General features: G+C 35.8%; 1 protein-coding gene across 5 annotated transcripts in view; it reads right to left on the bottom strand.

Annotated features, from left to right (window-relative positions):
• The window catches only part of LOC119651414 (protein held out wings), a 228,914-nt gene that overhangs the window by 37,887 nt on the left and 166,967 nt on the right, over positions 1-24,060 (bottom strand). For all 5 annotated transcript variants that reach the window (XR_005249459.1, XR_005249460.1, XR_005249458.1 and 2 more), the window contains exon 3: positions 3,457-3,573. Coding sequence is in view for 1 of the 5 variants with exons in the window: in XM_038055008.1 (XP_037910936.1) it covers positions 3,457-3,573 (117 nt within the window). In the remaining 4 variants the exon portion in view is untranslated. The remainder of the gene's footprint in view (positions 1-3,456; positions 3,574-24,060) is intronic.

Genomic DNA, 24,060 nt, shown 5'->3' with positions numbered 1-24,060 from the left:
GTAAAGAAGAAATTATTTTCAAGGCAAGATTTGCGTCCAAGCCAATTTTCAATAACTAATTTAATTTATCAGGGCTTTCTCACAGCAGTTCAGAGTTTATCTACAATTCTCCGTTTATCCGTTCGAATCACAAATCGTATGATAAAGTAAAATTATGATATCAAGTTATGTCTCGCGGCATTAGTATTTATGGAGATTTTCTGGAAAAAACATCAAACTTATTTCCCTTCTTCGCCTGTATCTGATTGTGGCTATGAAAGGTGGTTCAGATTTAAGGATGCAGGGGGCATGGCGTGTATACAATCTGTTTGACTCCTTAGTAGCACATTGAATTTCCGTTGTTATTAAATTATGAACTAATATCAAAACACTCTATTTCTAGATTCAATAAGGTGGAACTTCTCTGGGTAAATGGTCATTGTGGTGTTGAGAGAAATGAAATCTCGAATGCAATGTGTAAAAGAGATCCCGCCTACGGATGCATCACACATCATATTTTTGGTTCTGATGTGCTCCAGCTGCAGTGGGTAGTATCACATCCACTAACGAGAATCCTACGATACATAAAGGAAACACCACTAGGGTCTGAGTGCTCAGAAAAATTGTGGTATCAATTAAAGTGACAAAAAGGTACTCATGTAAAATGAGCGTAGGTTCAAGCAAAATAAAAGGTTTTCAACTTGTTACCTTGTTGTACTTGGTCTCATAACCATGTATAGCTTGCTACTAAACCAAAATAAGTTGCATGTTTTTCTGCTAGACCTCAGAACGAATTACCAAAAGCCTAAAACTTTTATAGCACATTCTTTCACCAAGGCAGACTGCTTTCCTAGTTATTTTCGGAGATGAATGAATGGCGGCTATGAAACCTCGCTATTTACAATACTCTACTCTAAAGTAAACATGTTTGTCATAGATCTCGTGACATCTTTCTCCAATCTCGTAGCGCTTTTAAAGGGACTTTTCTGTGATCTGCAAAGGATTCGGTCATTTTGTCATTCACAAAAAAATGTGATATTGCCAAATATTACAGAATCCCAAACGAAGTTCTGCTGAAAAGTAACGCATTTTACTAAAAGGCGCATACTAGGTTCTGCTTCTCCCCCACCTCTCACACAAACACACGTTTCAGATATGAAAGATTTTGTTAATTTTTTAATAATATTTGAATAAATTTCGTATCAATAAATAGGCGTGCCAAACAGAGAGACAGTAAATAATATATATATACACATATATATACACATGAAGTTCTGTGTCTATATAATAACCATGAGACCAATGTGTGCGTACTTTGATTCAGGCTTGTGAAAAATTACTGAACGTCTTTGAAAAGAAAGTTTTGAAAAAAATTATTAGAGCAGTTCAACAGGAAGCATATTCGGCTGTTCGAGATTTAAGATAACCCAGAAGTCTCTAAAGTGATAAAATTGTGAAAGCTTCAGTGGGCTGGCCATCATCATCAACGGCGCGAAAATCGACTGACTCAGTAAGGAACTCCAGATATCCCAGTTTTGTAAAGAGGTCCACTAGTTCGATATCCCTAAAAGTTGACTGGCGTTGACTGGGTGTCGCTCCACATCAGGCACGGTCTGCCTCGCGTTCCTTTTCTACCATAGATATTGCCCTTATAGACTTTCCGGACTGTATCATCACCACCCATACGAATTAGGTGACCCACCCACCACAACCTGTCGAGACGGATTTTATGCATAATCAGAAGATCGTGGTATTGCTCATAGATTTCATCGTTATAGAGGCTACGGAATCGTCCATCCTCACGTAGGGGACCAAAAATTCTTCGGACCTTTCTTCTCTCAAACGCAGCCAAGAGTTCGCAATTTTAATTGCTAAGAACCCAGGTCTCCGAGGAATATATAAGGACTGGCAAGATCGTTGTCTGTCCCGTAAGAACTTTGGGCCTATGATGAGACAGTCCACAACCGTGGGCGGATTTCATCGTCATAGTTGTTATCGGTTGTGGCTTTCGGTCCTAGATAGGAGAAATTGTCAACGGTCTCAAAGTTGTAGTCTACTATCTTTATTGTTCTCGTTTGACCAGTGCCATTCGATTTTGTTCATTCTTTGGCTTTTTGCCTTTATTAAAGTGCAACCCAAGATTTCACACCTCCCTACTTGACTATTAGAATCTCTAAGTATGATGTTGATATCATCATTGGGACAAGCTTCGAGGATCCGCTCAACTGCCTGGTAGAAGATGTTCTTCTCCAACTCTGCAGACTTTAATGAACGTTAATGAGCCTTATATTTACAAATTTTCCTGGCAAATGCAGAGTGCCCCGCCTTTCGATTACGTTTTCAAAGCATTACCGTCTTCATTAAGCAGATTTTATTTTTTGGCTGACTACTCTGAGCACACGGTTTACTGGATGGTCACTATAATATATGGTGTGCTGGCTCTTCCCTAGGAAACCGGTCCCTGTCCAACGCATCTCTTGCGACGCTGTTACATCAGCCATATATTGGGGCTAGCTACTGAGCAGCATTCGGTCTGCCCAGGAAGCGCACGTTCAATGAGAAAATGCACAAATGCATGCGTTATTCCGTTTTCGTTACTGGATTCGTCGTTGTAAAATCCATCCTGTTCGAGGCTCCTTTCAAGGATTCGTAGCGTCGGTTTTCAGTGTAGAATTGTCAGTCCTACCCAACCGCCTACCTGGAGTACCAATTGGTACAATTTGTTCCGTTTTTAGGCGCAGGGAACTCGCCTTCATCCTTCTTCGTGTGCAGTTTTTCATTAGAAAGAACTCCTAGCGATCACTACGTAGAGGTGAAGATAGGGTTTGATAGTAACAGTGGCCATGTTCAATGATATGGCCACCCGAGAGTACCCAAAAGAATATTCAAAGGGAAAGCGGATGGTTCCAGATCAGCTGAGAAGCTTAGGAAATGGTGAGAAGACTCACTCACTCCCACTTTGTAACAACCACCCTTTTGCATTCTATTTTTTTTTTGTAAGTGAAATAATTAACATCAAAGTGTAATAAACGAACTTGTTATACTTCAAATCGATAGCTTTTGCCATCTTGTATGGCAGGCTAAAGAAAAAAGATCATTTTTCGTGTTTGACCAGTGGAATGACCCCTTCAACTCGGGATACTGCTTAGAAAAAATGTCAATATTTTACTGATTTAGGCAGATTTTCATCTCCTGGCATTCTGAAGATCGCCTTTTTTCCTGGAGTTTCTTATAAGTTGGACCGTTAAAATTTGTGGTGTTTCTATTGTTGGCCTTGTTATAAAAGATTACCGCAGCTTATAGAACACGGAAAACGTCTATAAACACCCCATAAAATGTCAATCGAGATACAAAACATGTAGTGTGGAACTGACGAAGATTATAAGCAAGTGCATTTGTTGTGATATCTCTTCTACTATATAAAGATCTTTTAAAACTCAACATGCATCTATTTCATGTGATTCTCAACAAACTTACCTTCTTTTTGTCTCGCATTGAACCTTTTCCTCGTACCATAATTTTACAGCCAGTTTCCTGTTCTAACTGTTTAGCTGTCATACCACGAGGTCCAAGAATTCGACCAACAAAATTGAACTGAAATAGAAAAAGAAAAAGAAGAACGATGAATATATTTAGAACTTTTGATACGTAACCTAATTATATTACTTATTATATTATAACAACCGCGAATAATACATGATTGGCATGATCAAGTTAGCTGGATTGGATCTTGACGTTGCATATAATATTCATCTATTTCCACATTTCTTCTACAAGATTAAATTACAATAGTATAAAACTAAAGTAATATGAATTAGGAAGACACTCTATTTCAATTGATAGTTCTTCTGTCTAGAAATAGTAAACTACTCTCAAAGCTTGGACTATAACTCCTGCGATATTTTGAACTACACATGCCTATAATAAATCATAGCCGTTCAGAAATCATTTTAAATAGAGCGATAAGTTCTCCATCAAATTATGCTTTTATTATTTTTTTATGTCGACATCTTGTCGCGCCTTAATCATTAAATAATCTATTAAAATATGTATATATATACCGGTATAAATTGCGTACATAGTTTTGAATATCGAAGAATATCTTATCTTAAGTCGAGTGTTATGATAAATACTATCGCAGTTACCTATAAAATCAATAAATTGTAATGATTGTTACTCATAGTAGATTTAATGTGTAACGAATGAAGAATGAAGATGATTGCGTTGGTATTATTTAGTTTACTGATACAAAAGTCGAATATATAGATGAAATGATTGAAATAAAACGTACTTCAATCGAGCTAATAATAGCCATGATACTAATTGCCTAATTGTTTTGAAATACATACAACTACAGATATGTCGTAATTGGATTCCGGTTAGGGCATGACAAATAATGAATAATCGCTAATATCAAGGAAGCTATGCAAATGGAAACGATAATATGATAATCACTTATAATAACAATCATTGTTGAAACGAGATCTAGGTTGCAAGCATTTATAATTGTAAGAGCTAATTCAAAATATTTTCGAGGTTCAGTTTACGAGAATGATTTTATCAAAGAAAAAAAAAACCAAAAAGTGATATAACAAGGAAGTTATTGAGAACTAAATGTTTATAAATTAATCTCTGAACATATATGTATATGAATGAGTAAATTCCTATCAAAATATAACGTTAATGGATAATTGCCATTCTTTATTTTAAAACGAAAAAATAAATTAATTTCCACTTTTACTACTAAAAAGCAGTTTCAGTGTTTATGGTAGTTTGGTAATTTTATGATATGATAACTTGTTTATTGACCACTAAGAGAAAATGCAACAGTCACTACTGGATTTTTTATCGTAATTCAAGTAGCATTCGCTAGACATGTAGATTATTTGAAATATAATTCGACTCCATTAAAGTCTACCACAAAAGGAGGTTTCTCTGACATAAATAAATACATAGAAGAGGCGACTGGGAAAGACTATACTAACCCCAAACTAAAAAAGATAAATAAATACCTTCACGTGTAGAACAAAAACAACCAGTTTCAACGTAAACCGACAAATAATTAAGTGAAAAGAATAGGAAGGAGCTAATTTGTTGATCAACGATGTTGAATTGATATTTAGGATTTCTGGGCACTTTTCTATTTAACTGCAAGAATCGCACAATAATGCACTATTATCGAAGACCATTAGTTCATCATACACATCCCATACACAGGAAGTTAAAAAATATCGTCTTATAGAGCGAGTTTGTTTCTAAACGGAAACTCTTTACAAAGCTTCGGCAAGATTTGAAGCATAGTTAAGAATTGAGAACGCTGGTACATAATCTTGAGAGTTAATTTCACCATATCTTATCATAAAAAAGGGGAAATGTCTAGGTTATTTAGATAAACAGAATTTAACCTCTTCTGAACTTTGCAATTTATTGTATACGATATCATGAAACAAGAATTTTCGATGCCCGCTGAGCTTGCGCCAATATTTCGATGGATAACACGGACTATGCATGGACCTCAGAAACAATAAATCTTTACAAGTGAAAGATCAATTCCCCTTTGCGGTTGGACTATTAAGGTGTGTTAGGCTTACATAGGCACCACTACCCGGATACTGCTACTAAAAACTAAACATAAGTGGACGAAATATAAAACTCAAAGTCTTAGTAAGGGATTTTAACAAGTCTATATCAATTTGCTAAGAGCGCTTGTTCTGCTAAAACTACAAGGCAAACAAAACAAACGACAAGCGTCTCCGTGGAAAAATGCGTTGGATCCGAAATTGCGAGCACAAATGTCAAAAATCCATATCTGTCAGATGTTTGGAAAAGCAACGCCAAACAAAATTAGCTCAATCAGACATCAACTTAATGTAGAAAATGCGGGAATATTGCAAAAAATATGAAGTTTCGTCAACTTCCCCAAAGTCGACAAAGGATCAGAAATTACGAGTATTAACGGGTAAGCAAACGATGATAATGGACGACAACAAATAACAATATGTGTGCACTATACATGTTTTCGACAAGCTAGCAGATCCACGTAGAACAGTACTTATTAAAACCAAGTCAAACAGAAGCACGTAAATACTGGTTTTTCCTAATATAGCAACGAGATTGGTGACACCGTTCCGAGAAAGACGATCATATCACGGCTGTTTAAAAAGTAATGATAAAGGTCGCTGGACGGGAAACTGGGTTGGGTATGATGATGACACTGCTTATCATCATGATAAGGTAATAATGCTAATCTTTTTGGACTCCCAGGGATTTTTCCATCAACATGTCATCCCTCAAGAACAGACAGTCACGATAGACTATCGCAATTTTATTTTGACCATCATGCTGCGCCATTTCAGAAAAAAAACGGACAATTTTGACTTATGATAACTTTGCCAGTAATAGTGCATACCTCATACCAATTTCTGTATGAATACTAACCGAGATTTTTCATTTGATACTCATTGGATGTAAAACCATGTTACTCACTGCATGCGTGAACGGTTCTACCCTTCTCACCGAATTTCGCACAAATCACCGTTTCTGAGGAAAGTACGTGTGATAGACAGATACATTGTTCATTGTCTATTTAATGAACCAATTTGTTTTGATTGATATAAAACCTTGAAAACGGCAGCTATTTGGCAAAAACTCTTAGTTCTGTCAGACTGCTCTACAGAAATGATTTCCATTAGTACAGAAAATAAGGCAAATCCCAGTCATCATGGGTGTTTCTGTTCATCTTGTGTTTGTCTCACTGTTGTAAGCTTATCACTTGCACTGATACATAGAGGAAACCAGAGCAAATACTTCCGGGAAATCCTAGTGCACAATAGGGGAACATATCTTACTGGGAAGGAAGACAGACATGCCACTTAATAGACGAAGAATAAGCAACATAGCACAACATGCCCCAAAAGAACAAGAGAAACCTTGAGATTGCTTTCAATTGTTTTTACGGTCTTACTGGAAAACATCAAATACCAGACTAGCAACCAATAAAAGCAAAATCCAAGGTACGCCCAGAAAATAAGTGCACTGGGATTCTCCCAGCCGTAGAGAATGACTTTTCAAAATGAGATTAATTTGAGATCAATATGTAGAAAACTCTTAACATAGGATTATTTCTCGTGAAACACGCCGATCAAATTTCCCGACAAGTACAAAATCCGCGCCATCATCCGTTATCTCCTTATGGAGGGAAAATCGCCCGTTGAGATTTTTAATGATGTTGAAACTGTTTATAGGGGTTGCGCACCAAACGCTTCAAACGTCTGAAACCAAAAAACAGTCTTAGTAGTAGCGTCACAATTTTCAACCTGCGCCAAAAATTCTAAATCACAATTTCAGCGAAAAACTCATGACCTTCGGGTTTTAGGATTGTAAAGGAATAACTTCGATTGAATACCTCGTTTAGAGGCCACCATGAACGTGACAAGATACTATGAAATCCTAAATAAAAAGGCAATTCAGATTAAAAGAAGGGGCATGCTAACAAAGAGAGTGTGCCTATTGTACCACACTTCCAGATCTCATACTGCCAACGTCACGAAAACACCCCTGGACTCGTTTCGATAGAACGTTTTAAATCATCTACCCTTTCTCCTAACTTGACGATTTCAGATTATCATCTATTCACTTCCCTGAATGTGCGCTAGATTAACTTGATGACGGGATAGTTTTATTAGACGGAACTTCGAGATCGAAACCACAATGACTTAATATTTATCTCATCGAGGAGTGTCTCAATATCTCAATCTCAATATTTATCTCACCGAGGAGTGTCTCAATATCCAGGGGCTCATGGTAGAGTATTACTTCCGGAGAACTAAAAATCTGTGAAAAGAACACAAAACATTGTCGTTCTGAGAACTCTTTATGCCTGGGACATTGACTGAACGAACGAGGGTTTGTCATCTCTTAGGCGAATTCCTAGGAAGACTTTAGGAAGTATCATATATGTAGATTCCTCTCTCCACGCCCCTGAATTGGCAAGTAATAATAAATGCGGTATCGCGATTTTGGCTGGGTCAAATTGTAATATCTCCTTAGGTCGTTAAGATTTGATTCGGACTAAGGTGAGTTTATTTCCGTTAAATTGAAGCGTGCCGAAGAGCAATCAGAATCTGTCCGGAATATTTGAGGGTGAAATCAATCAATAACAAACAAAGTCTGCCTCCCTTAGTTTAGAATGAACAATATTAATTCATTTTAACATCGGAAGAATGTTTTAATTTTTAATTTTATTAGTACTTCATCAACTATATTTTAAAAATGCCAAGATTATAAAGTAATTACAATCCATTGCCAACAGTACTTAATCATGAACATTCTTTTCCTAAAGAGGTATAGATATACATATATGTTTATAATGATTCTATCATTTATTGAATGCTCATCTTCATTTTATTTCGAATAAATATTAATTATCTACAATGAAATAAAAAAAACAACAAATCAAAGAAAAATACTATGCATGAAAATTTCTTTTTGCATTCTGTAACGATAACGATCGCAGTTGCATATTGTACAACAAATGACGGCAGAATATAATAAATAAATCACAGCTTGTGTACAAAACTGTATCTACCTCAACCATGAGATGATGTCAATAAAAGATCAAAAACGTGCAAAAAAGATGTCATCTTCGTAAGACTAATTACCGAGAGATACCATCATTTTCTAAGTTAATATGAATTATTAATATTGCAGTCGAGCTACTGGAAAGTCACGAGCGAGGTGACAAGATTTGTAGTGGATTATAGATGTCATAGTCGCACAAAAGTACTGAAGGTGATGAGGTCACAGGTTGGGACGTTATACAAATTTTCAAGAAATTGTTGGATATCTGGAATGTAATTTAGAAAGAAAACAAATTGTAACCTCGCATGAGGTCTTTCATATTTGATCAATGTGGTGAGAATAGTGCATTACGTTGGATGTTTTGATATCTGAAAGTTTAATCTTGTTGGCAAGTGCAACAAAGTGATGATACTCCCCTGGTTGCACAATGCATAAAAATAGCCCACCCACTCGTGATTGATGATCGTTTTCTAAATTCATTTGCACTTTCCCAATCCTTATGTTTTTCTAACATCAATTACATCATAAGCAACATTCATAGATCAACAAATCATCGATTCTATGATTTCATGGAATAATGGAATTTATTTTATATTGTCACTGTCACTCATGGATGAAAACGAGATCACAGAATCAACAATTCATTCTTGTCGCTGACGGGCTGGACATTTGCATTTTAATTTAACTTTTTGTTCGTTCCCTTAGCTATGTTGCTGCCTTCAATTTTCCGTCATGTACACACACGCTGCAGTGAGCATATTGGATCATACAGAACTAATGAGAAGGGTATGTGCAGATAGATTTAAAAGAATAGATGAAATTTGGCTTTCATAATGGATTTGATTATATTTGAAAATGATCAAAGTTCATTTTCAAAGAAGAGAAAAAATGAAGGAAATAGTTTTCCAAAACCCCAATAGATGTAGTGTTAGTAATAAATTTATGTTAATATGATTTTTTCTTATCACACGCCCCATATCCAACACAAAATCTTAGATGATTTTATAATTACACGCTGACATTCCCTGTGTATTTTTTTAAGAAGAATTGAAATTTTTTAATATTATTTTCTCCACCTACAATAAATATAAAGACATCAACTTCAGGGAGCCGTCATAGACAAGAACAAAATATAATTTCAAAATAAATCGTGTACAATTTCCAGAAACAACATTGCTCCGACATTTCCTTAAATTTTGTCGCACAATTAAATTAAACACCTCTGTGATATGTGCACGTATTATATAAAAGAGAAATAGAAATAAAACTTACTCTTGACAGTTTTATTTATTACAGTGAATCAGAAACCATGGCGAATAAGAATAGAAAATATTTTATTATTGTGTTTTTATAGCAACGCTTTATATTCTTGTTTTAATCACGGAGCTGAAAAACACGAACGCAGAAGTGATGTTCATTATGATTGTAGAGCCACAAGACCGCTTAAATCATCATACCAAGTGAGCGGGCGGTTGGTATAAAAATAGTACATTTAATTCTTTCATACTAAATTATTATACCATGTGCAAGTATTTTATTTCATGAAGTTTGACAGGTTTTATATGGATCTACATATATCTAATTACATTTCCTAAAACAAATAGTATAATTTCTACAGGGACAATCATTATAAATGTAAGTATGACTGAATATTTACCATAGAACATGATTTAATGCAAATCCTCTCATTATTTGCAAAGGGGTTTCGTGTATATTTGTTGCATCCTAACGCATCATACATAGAATTAGAAAGTAAATAGTACAACATACTACAGCCGCATATACACTGCAAGAGTATTGGTGTTAGGTATAAACTACTGAACATTCACTCTAGGACTACGTTCAAAACAATGCAGACTTCAGGGATGAAATGTTTTGAGTACGTCAAAATATGTGGGTGAACGCCTTCTCCATTTGTACTCGTATATACTTTGTGTTGACCTATTTACTTTAATGTAATACTACGTTCTATAAGTTATAGGATGCAGTAAATTTACGCATAAGGAGTGATTTCGAGCTACTATAACTTGGTTCATAATATTAAGATTCCATTCAAACTTTCCAGTATTGAACCTTGTATTGTAGTTTATGCATCCAAAATCGAATTACTGGGAACTTTTCAATAAATTTCGAAAATAGTAACATTCTTTTATCAATTTCATTTTAACGGAGAATGTAATGGAAGGCTTTTCGAAACATAGATTTCATAAAGCGATATCATCATGTCTTTAGTTTTCACTTTTAAGTCCTCACTCTGCTATTCTCCAAAGAATGTCAAATCATCTATTATCTATATCTGATTTGCAAAGCTTTAATTAGCTATATTCACAGAAAAAAAATAACATCCCATCTTCGAACTTGTGACCACCCTCCCCAATCTTAAACTTGCTGTAAATTCGTGCCGTTATTTCTATTCGCGGGATTCCACAGTTTGCACATATTCACCAAATTCCGTCCCAATAGCTTTAGTTATTGTCAAATACTGCTGTTAGTTGGATTCAATGTGAGTCGCACTATGCCGAGCTACCGCCTTATCTCGGGAAGTGTCTCGTCAATTTCATTTCACAGGCGCAGATCATTCACACAGTACTTCAATCAAATTTTGTATTGGAGAATGAAATTTCGTGCGTCAAATTGCTAAAAATATTACAAAAAGGCAACCGACTTTTTCAAAAACATGTGCATATAAGTGATACAGTAAATTTTCACATAATTGCTTGGGTCTGAAACGGGTTGCAGCTCCACTAGCTCCGGAAAACCTGAATTTTCTCCAAAAACCCAGTCATATAGTCGCTGCAGACATGCCGACCCCATATTGATAAAACGCATTATAACTGGTGATGAGACATGGGCATACGAATTTGACATACAAAGCAGTAAACATGTTCAGAATGACGGCTTCCAGCTGAGTCGAAACCAGAAACAAAGCGAATTGACAGGGAGAACTGAAATCGATACCGGTAAACACACTTTAAAAACGTTTCGATTATTCGAAGTGTATCACTCCGGAAGGAACCTACTTTGAACGCCATACAAATTTGAACGAATAATAAATATTGTGTTTTACTGCCCTGTTGCAATGATTTTTGAGGCTAGTTTCATAGAATTACATCCTCATCAAGGTTATTTACAGATTCTTAAATTTCTCCCAAAATTTAATAGGATTCTTGAATTCGATGTTCGCAATCAATTTCTGAAGGGTCTATTTGGAGAAGCTATATAAAGAGCTGACTAAACCCGATACAATTGGTCTTACAGAACAGCCTGAACTTTAGAAATCAATAATTTTTGGATATGCGGCCAGGAATGATGTCAGATTTATTGGATCTCTCTCTTCCATATCCCCTACGTTTGCTAATAATAATGTAAATAAGGGATTGCTTCTGACTTGAAGCTGATTTATTGGATCGACTCTAACCTCTTCTATTTTCCCTATAGTAATTGTGAGATACTTTGAAATTATCTATCGTTTTTGCCAGAACGACTATTCCGCCCTTAAATTCTTCTGCGCGTATCAATTCTACTTAGCTGCCAGATCGCAGCTTGTATGTAAAGGCTACTTAGATATCGTCTACCTCGTGCCTGGACACCTACATCAATAAAAACGATCGCCAAATATTGCTGTTTTATAAAATATCCTGCTGTATGACATTTCCTATTTTCATTCGAAAGTCCCTACCTTCAAGATATTCTAGAAGCCGTTCCAGGCATCATCTATCACAATGGTTTCATCTACCACAATGGTTTCATCCTACACATCATCTCTAAAGCGAATGCTCTCGGCTATGCCTCTAACAGTTCCCGTTTCTAGGAAAGTCCATTGGGGCTCATAAGCTAGTCCCTTTAATCTATACTCTTCCAAATTCAAACCAAAGAGTATCAGACGATACAATCGACTCCTAAGTCCATCAATATTCTGAAGCAATTCAAGTCGCCTGTGATGAATTCTTGACATCCCTAAATTTCACAATTTCATCTCCCTTCGGACAACATCCGCAAAGACATCCAAAATAAGGAAATCATATGCGGGAAACTTTTTAGAAAAAGATACTCTCTGCAATACTTTTTGATGAATAAAATATATACGGTCTTGAAACTTCAATCAATGAAAAGATTTGCATCCTATACAATAATCACTTTCATAACCGCTCCTGCAATATATAGCCTAACTCGAACAGGTAAAGGAACCCAGATAGATATACCCGGCACTTACTGAAGCCAATCGCCAACTATTTGACACATTTACTATTTGACACGTTTACCTGATATTTTTAGCTCTAGCTAGCTTAATCTCACAAAATCATTGACTTAATTTTTTTCCGCTATTCTTATGTTACGATAGAAAAACTCGGTCGTAAAACCTGTTTCTACAAGACAACATGACGTGACCAATTGTGGTATGGAATTCAAGCCAAAAAAGACGTATTTCTGCATTTTAGATCTATCAAAATACCCTGCTCCTGTTTTTCTTTTGAGGAATTAATGACCCTAAGTCCTAGCTCCGACCAAGTGGATTTCCGTCCGATATAATTCGCATTCACATAAAATATTGCAAATTGTAAACAGGAGCGCTAACACATGCAAACCGCTTTGGTCACGCAGCTCCCAGGGTAGAGATGTGGCAGCGAAACCGTAAACCACCTTCTTCTTTCATAGCACCTGAGAAGTTGCTCGTTTCCGCAAACCACAGATTTTTAAGATTTCCGAAGCCGGTATTGTTTCTTTAACAAATCAATCGAATTAAAGTAGAATAGCATCTCCTTCTTCTTTAGTTTTTGTTCCACTCACAAGCGGGGTTTGATGGCTGGATTTTCGTCGGTAATAGGGATGGCCTGGGTCAAGTCGACAGGCGCTCACATCACCATCTAGCATATCAGGCTACCGTTATTTCGGCGCTCATTTTGGTCATTTCCTATCAACCCCCGTTACCCAGAACAATCTTAGCAAGATAATTTTTTCCGAATTACTGTCAATGTCAATATCATCGAAGACACCTGTCTTGCAATTTCCCCAATCGGTGCAACCCCTTATCGATCATGGATCTCCTCATTTCGAATGTGATCATGCCGTCTTACGCAACATTTTTGTGTCCATCGGCCAACACTCAAAATTATAGATGGCAACAAAATGAACGATATTGTGGAAAATCTTGAATTTGAAACGGGTGTTGATACGTGGACTACAATCCTCACGAGATAAATATTTCACTACCAGGATTTGGAATGAAATGAGAACCATTTAATGTTAAAACTATTCGAATTGAAATTGAGTGGTTGCATCACCTTTCTTTGAAACCAATGACTAAATGGTTATTGGATGGCTTGACCGAGATTATGAAGAGAGCGATAAAGTTACTGTAAATGAGGCTCACAGACTGATGGTTTAGTGACAATTGGAACAATCCAGATTATATGGATTGTAAGAGAGAACAAAGCATGAAAACTTCTTCGGCAATTATATTGCGCAAGCGATAAATGAACCATTGACGTTATTTAATTTTCAATAGCTAAAATTTATTGTCAATTTGGAAACTGAGGCATTAATACTTTATGTACTTGAAAAGATTTTCTTCGTAAACGAAACAATTTCGAACGCCGACGACAACAAAAATTGTATCATCAATTGTTAATTTTCTTAACCATTATTAATCGAAGATAAAACAAAATAGTTGATTAATGCTGATTATTTCAAAATTATTTACATCGTGACTTTCGGTAGATTGGATTTTAAAGTGCAGCGACATTCTTGAAAGATTTTTGTACTTCGGAAATGTATATTTATGAGTTTACATGAAAATATATCTAATTCTCTTTGGATCATCGTTGATTTTAAATCTTTAGTATTCTAATCGAAATGCCATTTCCTTAGATTTATGACACACCGGGAAGCTTTTAATAGCATTCCATTTAACATCAATACTTTCAATTTATATGAAATCAACCAATATGACACCATACATCTTTCATAATCATAACCAGTTCGAATGCAATTTTCAGTATTTTCCATAGCAAATTATTTACAAGGAAACGTTAGATTGTTGAGATATCCATTTTATTGGTATTCTTCGTGAAACATAAGTAGACGTGCAATTTTTTTGCTTATTCAGATAATTGTTAGTTCATGATGAAAATGTGATCATATTTTACTTAGTGGCCATTTATGTCTATTGTTGCTTTTTTACATTATTCATCTAGCCCAAGGTAGAAATTGACCTTTCACGACCTTTGGTTGGTATAATATATGTGATTTCTTGTGTGCATTTTGCTTGTGCATAGAACAAAGTTTGAATCACATACCCGAAAGACATTTTTGGAAGAAAATAACTGATTAATTGGCCTAGAGATGAATATAGATTATAGAATGATATTCATCAAATTCTAATACAAATACAGTAGAAATTTCAATATGCACCAATATTAAATTTACTTTAGGAATGTAAAATTGTTCACCAGGTGCTAACTATTTCTATAAAAGAGAAAGGCACGTCCAATGAAATATAAACCACATACAGGTGTCGATTATCGTTGATGAAAAAGCAACACAGGAATAATGGGACCAATATTTGAAAGAGTTGCTAATTCAACCACTCGAAGCAGAAAGAGACTACTTTATGAACAACACATTGATCCTCCAACGCTGAAAGATATAGAATCAGCCAGTTCTATTCCGATCGGGAAATTTTGAAGGCCAGTTGTATACCCAAGAGTATGAAACTTCGCGTCCATAAATCAATTTTAAAACCTGTGTTATGCTTCTAATGCGAAACATGGACCCTCATGCAAGTATCTGAGAAAATGCTGGACGCATTTGAAAGAAGAGTTTTATGAAGAATTATCAGAGAGAAGTTTCAATTGCGAATCAACCATGAGCAGAATGGAATCTGTGATGAGCCAGAAGTTTCCATGATTATCGAGAAGGAAAATGATCATAGCATAGCCACGTTCAACGCGTAGATTATACTCAATTAAAAAGATATTCGAGAAAAAACCAAAAAGACAAAGAAGAGACAAGAAATTAAAGGAAATGCTGAATGGATCCAATAGACGAAAATAGTGCATCAGCGCTCGTATTCAGGAATTCCTGTCTTCCTGAAGTCCAAAAGCCTTGCACTTAACCTTCCGGAAAAAAATTGCATATGTAGTCAATATTCATAATGACTTTGAATTGTAGTCAAATACTCGTAAGTCTCAATCCCAGGCAATATTACATACAAGAAAAACACTTAAAGATAACTTCAATAAAACGCAATCAAATGTGACATATTGTGACAAATCAACCCAACTGAACGTTCGTCAAAGTAATAAAAAAATTTAAGTACAAGTACAAATATTTATCAAAGCAGTTAACAAGCTTTCACCACTTCTGCCCTCACACGATATTGATTAAATATCAACAGTAATAATTTGATAATAATCGTTTCAACATTGATTTTTAGTGTTTACATTTCGATAACGACAACAATCGGGACACAAAAATCGGTAAAACGATTTTCCGTGTACTTACAGAAGCTTACTTGGCTTCCTGTGGTAGTATCTTCGGTGGTGATCTATCAAGTAATAAAAGGCAACAATTGGTATTGGCTTCCCGGAGTAGCTTTTATGAGTTATTAGAGACTCTGATATAGACAACGAAAAAAATTTAGTTTCAGTTTGGAGTGTGTTCCTTATCTTCAATGCCTTCAGAGATTTGCTTTTCATATTTACATTTTCTTTATCTAGAAATATACGTAGTATTCATGCGCATTAGAACGAAGGAATGTCTCTGACTTGTATGTAAAAAAATGTCACAAAAGAACACTTACAAATTGTTTGATCGTTGAAACTGAATTAGTCTTTAATTAACTTAAGAGTTTGAAGCACGATTCCCCATTTCTGTGCTATTCTATTTTGGTCGGAAGTTTTGTATTCTTTTGATTGAATATCATTATATAAATCATGACATACCTGTACGCCCCTTCAAACGGTTAATTAATGTAATCAAGTGCATATGTATGCCTACCTCCTTCCAACAATCATTATTTTCTTTGAATAATGTAGAACAACTTAGAAGTCATTTGCAATCAGTTATTAATGGATTGTATTAATCAATGCAGATCAATAAATTAAATTAAAAGATATGAATTCAATAGAGATCGAGAACTAATCAATCGAGCAATAATAAATAAAATGAATCATCATCAATGTGAGAAGCATTTTGCGTTTCCTTACCCGATTGGATAAATTGATTTATTATTTTTTACCAACTTATGGCGAAATTGTGCATTTCGTGTCTTATGCAGAGCAACTTACCACTTCAAATATAAAAACAAAAAAATTATCTACCTTATTGAAATAAAAATTGAATAATCTAAATACTTCAATTCTTCAATTCTATGGGATTAAAGAAAAAGATCGATTTTGAAGATAGTTTCCTTTATTGGGCAATAGTAATTTAAAACGTATACAAATACATATTTCGAAGACAACTGTCCCCTTCTTCAGTGTTTCGTCTTCTAATATGAAGATATTTGTAGATATTTTAAATTACTATTAGCCAATAAAGGAAATTATCTTGAAAATAAATATTTTTCTTTAAAAGTTTGGTTTATTAATCACCTCCCAATTCACACCGCAATAGGATTAGTTTGAAAGCAAGGACAATATATTTGATATGTAATCAAAGGTATCCACTGAGGCTATGCAAGGCACCATGAAAATGTGAAAACAAAAACTACGCTTGGGACATTTTCTCCCTGTTTCGAACTTTATTACGCAAATTCTGACAAAAAATATCCTTAATGTTGCACTGAATAGAAAAGTTATCAAAATAATGCACTGCAGAAACTACGAAAACATCATAATTCGAAGAGGGTATAAGAAGACTCAAATAAAAAATAAAGAGCTGAAAATTCGAGCTAAATTTATTAAGAGAGAAGCGTGAAGTTGTAACTAACCCAAATTTTCGACACTTTGAGGAATGGAAGCTACGGTGGAAAATTGAAGTTTCTAGAGACCATAGATGCTTTGCATTTTTTGAGGTAGAACTAAATCACGGGCTAGTTAGGCTTGAAGAAATGAGCGAACAGATAGTAGGTGGTTGAGACCCTCGGCATGTTGGTACCATCATGTATTTGCCGAAAAGGCCACGAAATGTACCAGTCCCTACAATTTCTCAGCATAAAAACAGACTTGCTGGGAATTCTGACGATGGCTACCCGAAATGCACCACCACGTCACCTCACAATTTACGATTCCCTAAGCTGGCGCAATTACCCAATCGATACAACCGCTGAAGTTTCGTTTCTTCGAGTATCCCGAAATCATAATTATAAACCGCAATCGTTAAAACTCACGGCAGCAAATCCCCCGTCGATCCATACATATAGCTACAGACATGAGTCTAAGACTCCGATGAGTGTTTTCTTTTACGCTTCATTATCGCGGACATCGGCATTCCCATCTTGATGCAAACTTCCTATGACACTATGGGTTGTTAGTTAATCTACATAACAGATCCCCCATTGACCCCACAACTTCGCTTAAGTCATCGAGAAGAATCCAACACCATTTCTATCGTCTTTGAAGACGCACGTATTCGCGCACTTCTTCAAAAATACCGCAACATAACTACCGAGCGTCGTCTCTTTGAGCCCGATAAGAATGATGTTCAGCACTACATCAACACTGCTGGCTCCCCTATCTTTCCTAAGGTGTGCTCATTACTACCGCAGAAGCTCGCAATTGCGCAAAAAGAATTTGAAGAACTTCTTATGCAGGATATTTTCAGTCCGGGCATTTGGACAACTAATCGGGTAGTCACCGCATAGTATTCCTGGTCGTCCATGAACAAGGACATTAATTATTGGGCCAGACAATGCATGCCAGAATTGCAAGACTACAAAGCATGTGCGAGACTCGCAAGATTTCAGGTATTGCCTCACAACTATCGATAGGTTCACGCGGTGGCCCTCTGAAACATTTGAAAGACACCTCTTTCGAGAATGCATTCCACGCTTTGGTGGACCGGCAATTATAACCACCGACCAGGGAATTCAGTTTGAGTCTTTCGTTTTCTCAGAGTTGGACAAACTCCTTGGCTTCAAACGCCAGCGGGCAACCGTGTACCACTCATAGTCCAATGGGATGCTTGAGAGGTGACACAGGACGCAAAAGGCCCAAGAAAACCCTCTTCGATCAAAAGTCTTACCACTTGTTTACTTGGCCTTCGGACAACCAATCGCGAAGAATTTGCTGCAATTCGCACGTAGCTGGTATACGGGTAGAATCTAAGGAACCTCAGCGATTCTATACTCGACATTAGGTCGGGACTCAACACCACCGGTATGTTGCATCTCTTCAAGGCAGTAATGCTCAAATCGCCACAAAGCGCCAACTCCGCAAAAAGTGTTGCTGAGATATCTCAACTCCTGTACACATGTCCTAATTAGCAAAATTTTGAAGTTACAGCTCCCTTAAAGAGAGACAATTATTTGCTTCGCAGACGGTATCGGAGTAAATATCACACTGCTAAAAAATTAAAAAAAAAAATTGACGATGGTGTGACAATCACATGATTGGACTCCCCAAAAGATCCGCTGTAATTGGTGTTTCGATGCAGAAAGCGACTTAGATTTAGCTTTTCCCTTCGGCAACTCCTCTGCACCGAACTGTGTCAATTTAGGTCAAGTTTGTCAAGGAAACAAAACATTCTTCAAAATCCCAACACTAAAAAAATTACTTTCAAGTGTAACTTGACGTTCCTTTTCGTAAATCAATTAGTTTTATCCGAATTCTGTAATATGTAAAAGCAAGAGGCAGATGAACTAAAATCTGTATATGAGGAACTATGATCCAAACTTTGTCTGAGAATTTCAATCTTCATTTAGTTTATCCTTTGGAAGAATAGCAATCACATGACTGATGATCCACTAAAAGTTTTGAATTGTTGGAATGCTGATTGCCCCATCTCAATCAAATTGAATATTATATGAGGGCTACGTGGTCACTATGGTAAATGAAAGCCCTCAGAAAAAACAAACAAAAATGGGGACATTAACGAAACGTGGACGCTTTGTTAAAGAAATCAACATTAGATGTAATACAAAAGTAAGAGAACATTAAGTTGCCCTAACTTTGGTAATATTTCCAATTGTTGGGAAGTCTATTGAATGATGAATTTCATAAGGATAATTTGTTGTTATTCCTAAAAGTTCTTTAAAATTTTGGGAGCAAATGGTCATGACTGATGTAAGCGTCTTATCTGTAAAATCCAAAATCTCCCCGATCATCATTGATCACTTCCAATATTACTTTCATAATACCGAGCTTAAATCCAATGATCTAATTTAACAATGAATGACCATTATAATTCTCAGATTCACTGAAGCACATATCCTTCTCTTCTTGTCTTTGGTGCGCACCTATCCAATCTAATTTTGTCACAGTTCCATTGTTAATCGAAACATGCAATCTTCCTATTACACGATCCATCGAATATGTGTATTCAAGAAATTTGTCGATATTTAATCGATGTGCAAACACTCACAGCGAGTACTGGCCGCAGTATATGACATGGGAGTCATCGGACCAAGAAACGAAACCATTCGATTAGAAACTTTATTATAGATAGTCAATCCATTATGACGTTTTTAGAGAATGGATTTGGTTTGTATTGTAGACCTAGATGTGAATAGGGTTTATAGGTTTTGCCTCTTGGGTTCACAGTTAGGCACTGGGAAATCTAGTCGATTAGGTTTGATTTCGAGTCACGCAATGTTGAAATTGACGAGGTGGGATCCATCTGAGTCGACGCCGCTGCGATGGGTGCGCCTGTGGTTAATGTTTCCGGTAGCAGGCGCAGCAGCAGTTTTTAGGGAGTTATCTCCGTTTTCTTAATATTTTCCATTCACTGCAATGTAATCCCGAGTTCTATGCATTAATGAAGGGTATCAGAATGAAATATTTACTTTTTCTGCAGATTTCATATATTTAAGACCAAACCTGTAATGTCTGTCCTCCTTAGAGATAGTCAAACTAACGCTAACCATGGCATACAATCAAGAAAGCTATATCTTTTAGGAGTGCCTGGAAATCCACCGAATCATTGGAAATTTATGTCTATAATTAAATTTAATTTCATGTGTAATTGCGGTGCTGCTCGTCTTGGGCCCAAATGATGATCACTGCATAAGGCTAGCTTCATACTGACGACGAGTGGAGAATAATGATCGAATTGGATATCTATCAATTGCAGCTTCTTTTCGCATTGCTGGTAGTCCGCCTTTTTTAGATAGAAATGATCTCCAGCTGATCTTGGCTTTTGAACTTACTCTAAACAATCAGTTTCGATGGTAAATACCAACGATTGGCAATACATTTTGTCAGTTATGAACATCTGTTAATTATATTTGCTTTATAGTTTTTTGTTGCTATGATAATGAAGGTGTTAAAGAGATATAAGACTGGAGTTAATAATGACGGAGGAATCGATTTAATTTACGCTGATTGCTGATCGTTGATGAATTTCACGCTCTGGATGACTTTTTCAAATAAAAAAAATATTTGCTTTTAGACGGGTCGATATAATTGAAGAGTTATCTATCCTCCTGAAGAAGTGCATTTAATTTATGCTTAAAGACAGAACAGTTGTTTAGTTTGAATCGAATGAAATATCAACAGAAAACTTGCCGCAAAAGTGGGTTGATTGAAGGTTACTAGAATTTTCCTGTAAATCTAAAGATGAATAGGTAATTAAATGTTTTGCTCAGTGTTTGACCAAATCAACAATATTAAATTTGAATGTTTACCAAAAGTGAACAAACATTAACTTAGCTTTCATAACTGTGACTAATCAACACTCAATGAGTATTTAACCCAACAAATCGCCATCGCAATTATAACCAAAGTATCACCCACAGATTTTATACGCAAATTCCACTGAAGCACTCCCACATATAAATGTTGTGTCCTTCAAAGCCCACTTCCTAAAACGACATGAAAACTAATTAGCCACCTTTTCTCCATTCAGCAGTCCACACCTGTTTGATAGATTACTCGCAGCTTGAAATAAATCATACCCCCAAAGTCTGAATACGGTCATATGTGTTATAGATATTTAACTAACATGAGTCTAGATAATTAAAGGAATTATACAATAGTTACCGCCATAAAGCTTGACCATGACCACCTTCTGTTAAACAAAGTGAAAAGAAAACAAAAAATGCAAATCTATTTATTTATAGTTTAAAGATCAAGAAGTTTTTCTTAAGATTGAAACGAGCACCTCGCAGAAGTGTGGTCATGTTATGGAATAAGATCAGTCATTACAGGTAATGAATGAATGAATGAATGAGTGGCTATTATGCTCTGAGCATGCTTGGTGGAAATGGATACTTTGATATGCCATTTGCAAAGTATGTGGGTCAAGTTTCGGTGTGAATTGAATATCCTCTTTACGTCACTCCGTTTATAAATAATCATTTGTAATACCTATTCAGAAAAGCAAGATGACAGTATATAAGCTTTTGTCCGTTCTTTCTTCGTACCTTATTATCCCCGGCATCTGCTCTTGCCGAATGCAGAAGTTTGCAAATAAATGAATTACATTTTTTGCTTAGATGTTGCCTGATGAATTAATTATATGTCAGCTGCCACTCCATGGGTTAACATTGCAGATATCTGCAGACAGGTAACGTCTTCTTTTCTGGCGTCAATAGAAACGTGAAGAATAAAAAGAAACCAATCATAGCGAGTTTGACTTTACACTTCCGTGAATGAAAAAATCTTGCTTCCAAAAAGTGATACGCTATAAATTGCAGTACACCTTGCACATTACTGTCAAAGGGGTACAAGGAAGAAATAGATACTGCCAAGCCAATCGGAAAGACGGGAGAGGTGGTATTAGTCGATGTGAACATTGCATCATTACTTGAAACAAATTTTAAAGGATGCTTGATAGTGGGGAGAATGGTTTAACGAAGATGATACGCAAACTCAATAACAGCTCTAGGAATAATTTAATTAATTAAAGTGTGATGCGAAAAAGCAATTCCATTCATTTTGGATGAAATGCGCCACCAGTATTCCGGGTACAAAGTACTTCCCCTTCAGCAGTAATAAAATAAGGGAAGAAATGAAAATGTACTGAAAGAAGCAATACCTGATTCTAAAAATTCTAAAACAAATTTTAGCTAATGAAGGAATGTTTTCTGAATCGTCTTTCTTCATTTTGCAACCAGAGGAGCAGCCCTCATGAACTGAATGAAAAATAACAGAATACCCGGACAAATCGGACGTTGATAACTAATGAAAAAGCATCTATGTGCGTAAATCTAGGGAAACCATATATGCGTGTATAATGATGTCGATCGCAAGGAAAAATCACTACATAAGGAAAACAACGGTGTATTTGTTGCCGCCGTTTAAATTGCTTCGAAAAACGTCAAACGTCACACACGGTTATTCAAGTGTAGAATTTTCAAAAATAATGATTTTTTCGGCATATTTTCAAAGTTCAGATCTTCAAAAATATACCTAGCAAAGGATTTTGAAAAGATAACGCTGATTAAAAATCATGATGTAAGCATAAAATATTAAAATAAACAAACAATAAAATAAAATTACTTAAACCGGCCGGAACGAGACTCAAAACTAAACGCGTTTTTCTCGAAACTATGTTTTTCGACACGGTTGATATATCTCGAGTTTCAGTAGACAGATTTACTTCCAATTTTATACAGAGCTTCTTAATATATATCACTATCGTTTGACGGCCTTCTTTGGAATTTTTTTTAACAAATTTTAAAAATTTACAAAATTGAAACATTGAACATCTTCTTTTCTTTCAAGTCAAGATTTTTTTCTCTGATCATCGAGAAGGGTGGAATCGTATCAACCAGGGGGCGAAGTTTTTTTAATCTCCACTTTGCGGGCACATTGTACATGAACATGTACATTATTGAATTTCGACTTTTTTTTACTAATTTTTTTTTATACTCTGAAAACAAATAATTAACTCATAAAAATCCCAATAGTAAAAATCTTTACCGTTTTATATTTACAGTGTTTGAAGATGGCCCTCTAGACTAAAATACCCCCTTAAAGCGACAACACAAAATTATTTTACTGTTCGGCAATACATCGACGGCTAAGGGAATGCTGGGAACGCTTAGACTTGACACTGTCTGATGATCATTTGATTGCATCAATGTGATTCGCACTTGAATTAATTTAACTAAAATATCCAGAATTGTTTCGACACGTAGTTAGACTTAATTCATAGAAATAATAATCAGACCTGATGTTTATAAGAATTCACCCTCAGCATTTCTCAGCAGTAATTAAAAGAATAATCGTGGAGTGTTGGTGGTGAATTAGAAACAAGGAACCCACTTGGCGGATAAAACAGGCTGCTCGGTTCTTCCCATACTAAAATCAATAAGTCAGGAAACAGGAAACTGAACGCTTCAGGTAGGAAACGCTTTATGTGTTTCTCAAATAACATTTTAGTGGAAATTGTCCAATT

The sequence above is a fragment of the Hermetia illucens genome, chromosome 3, assembly GCF_905115235.1.
Source record: "Hermetia illucens chromosome 3, iHerIll2.2.curated.20191125, whole genome shotgun sequence".
In the NCBI taxonomy this organism is placed as follows: domain Eukaryota; kingdom Metazoa; phylum Arthropoda; class Insecta; order Diptera; family Stratiomyidae; genus Hermetia; species Hermetia illucens.
The sequence above is the reverse complement of the archived record's forward strand: the minus strand, read 5'-3'. Positions and strand labels throughout refer to the sequence as shown.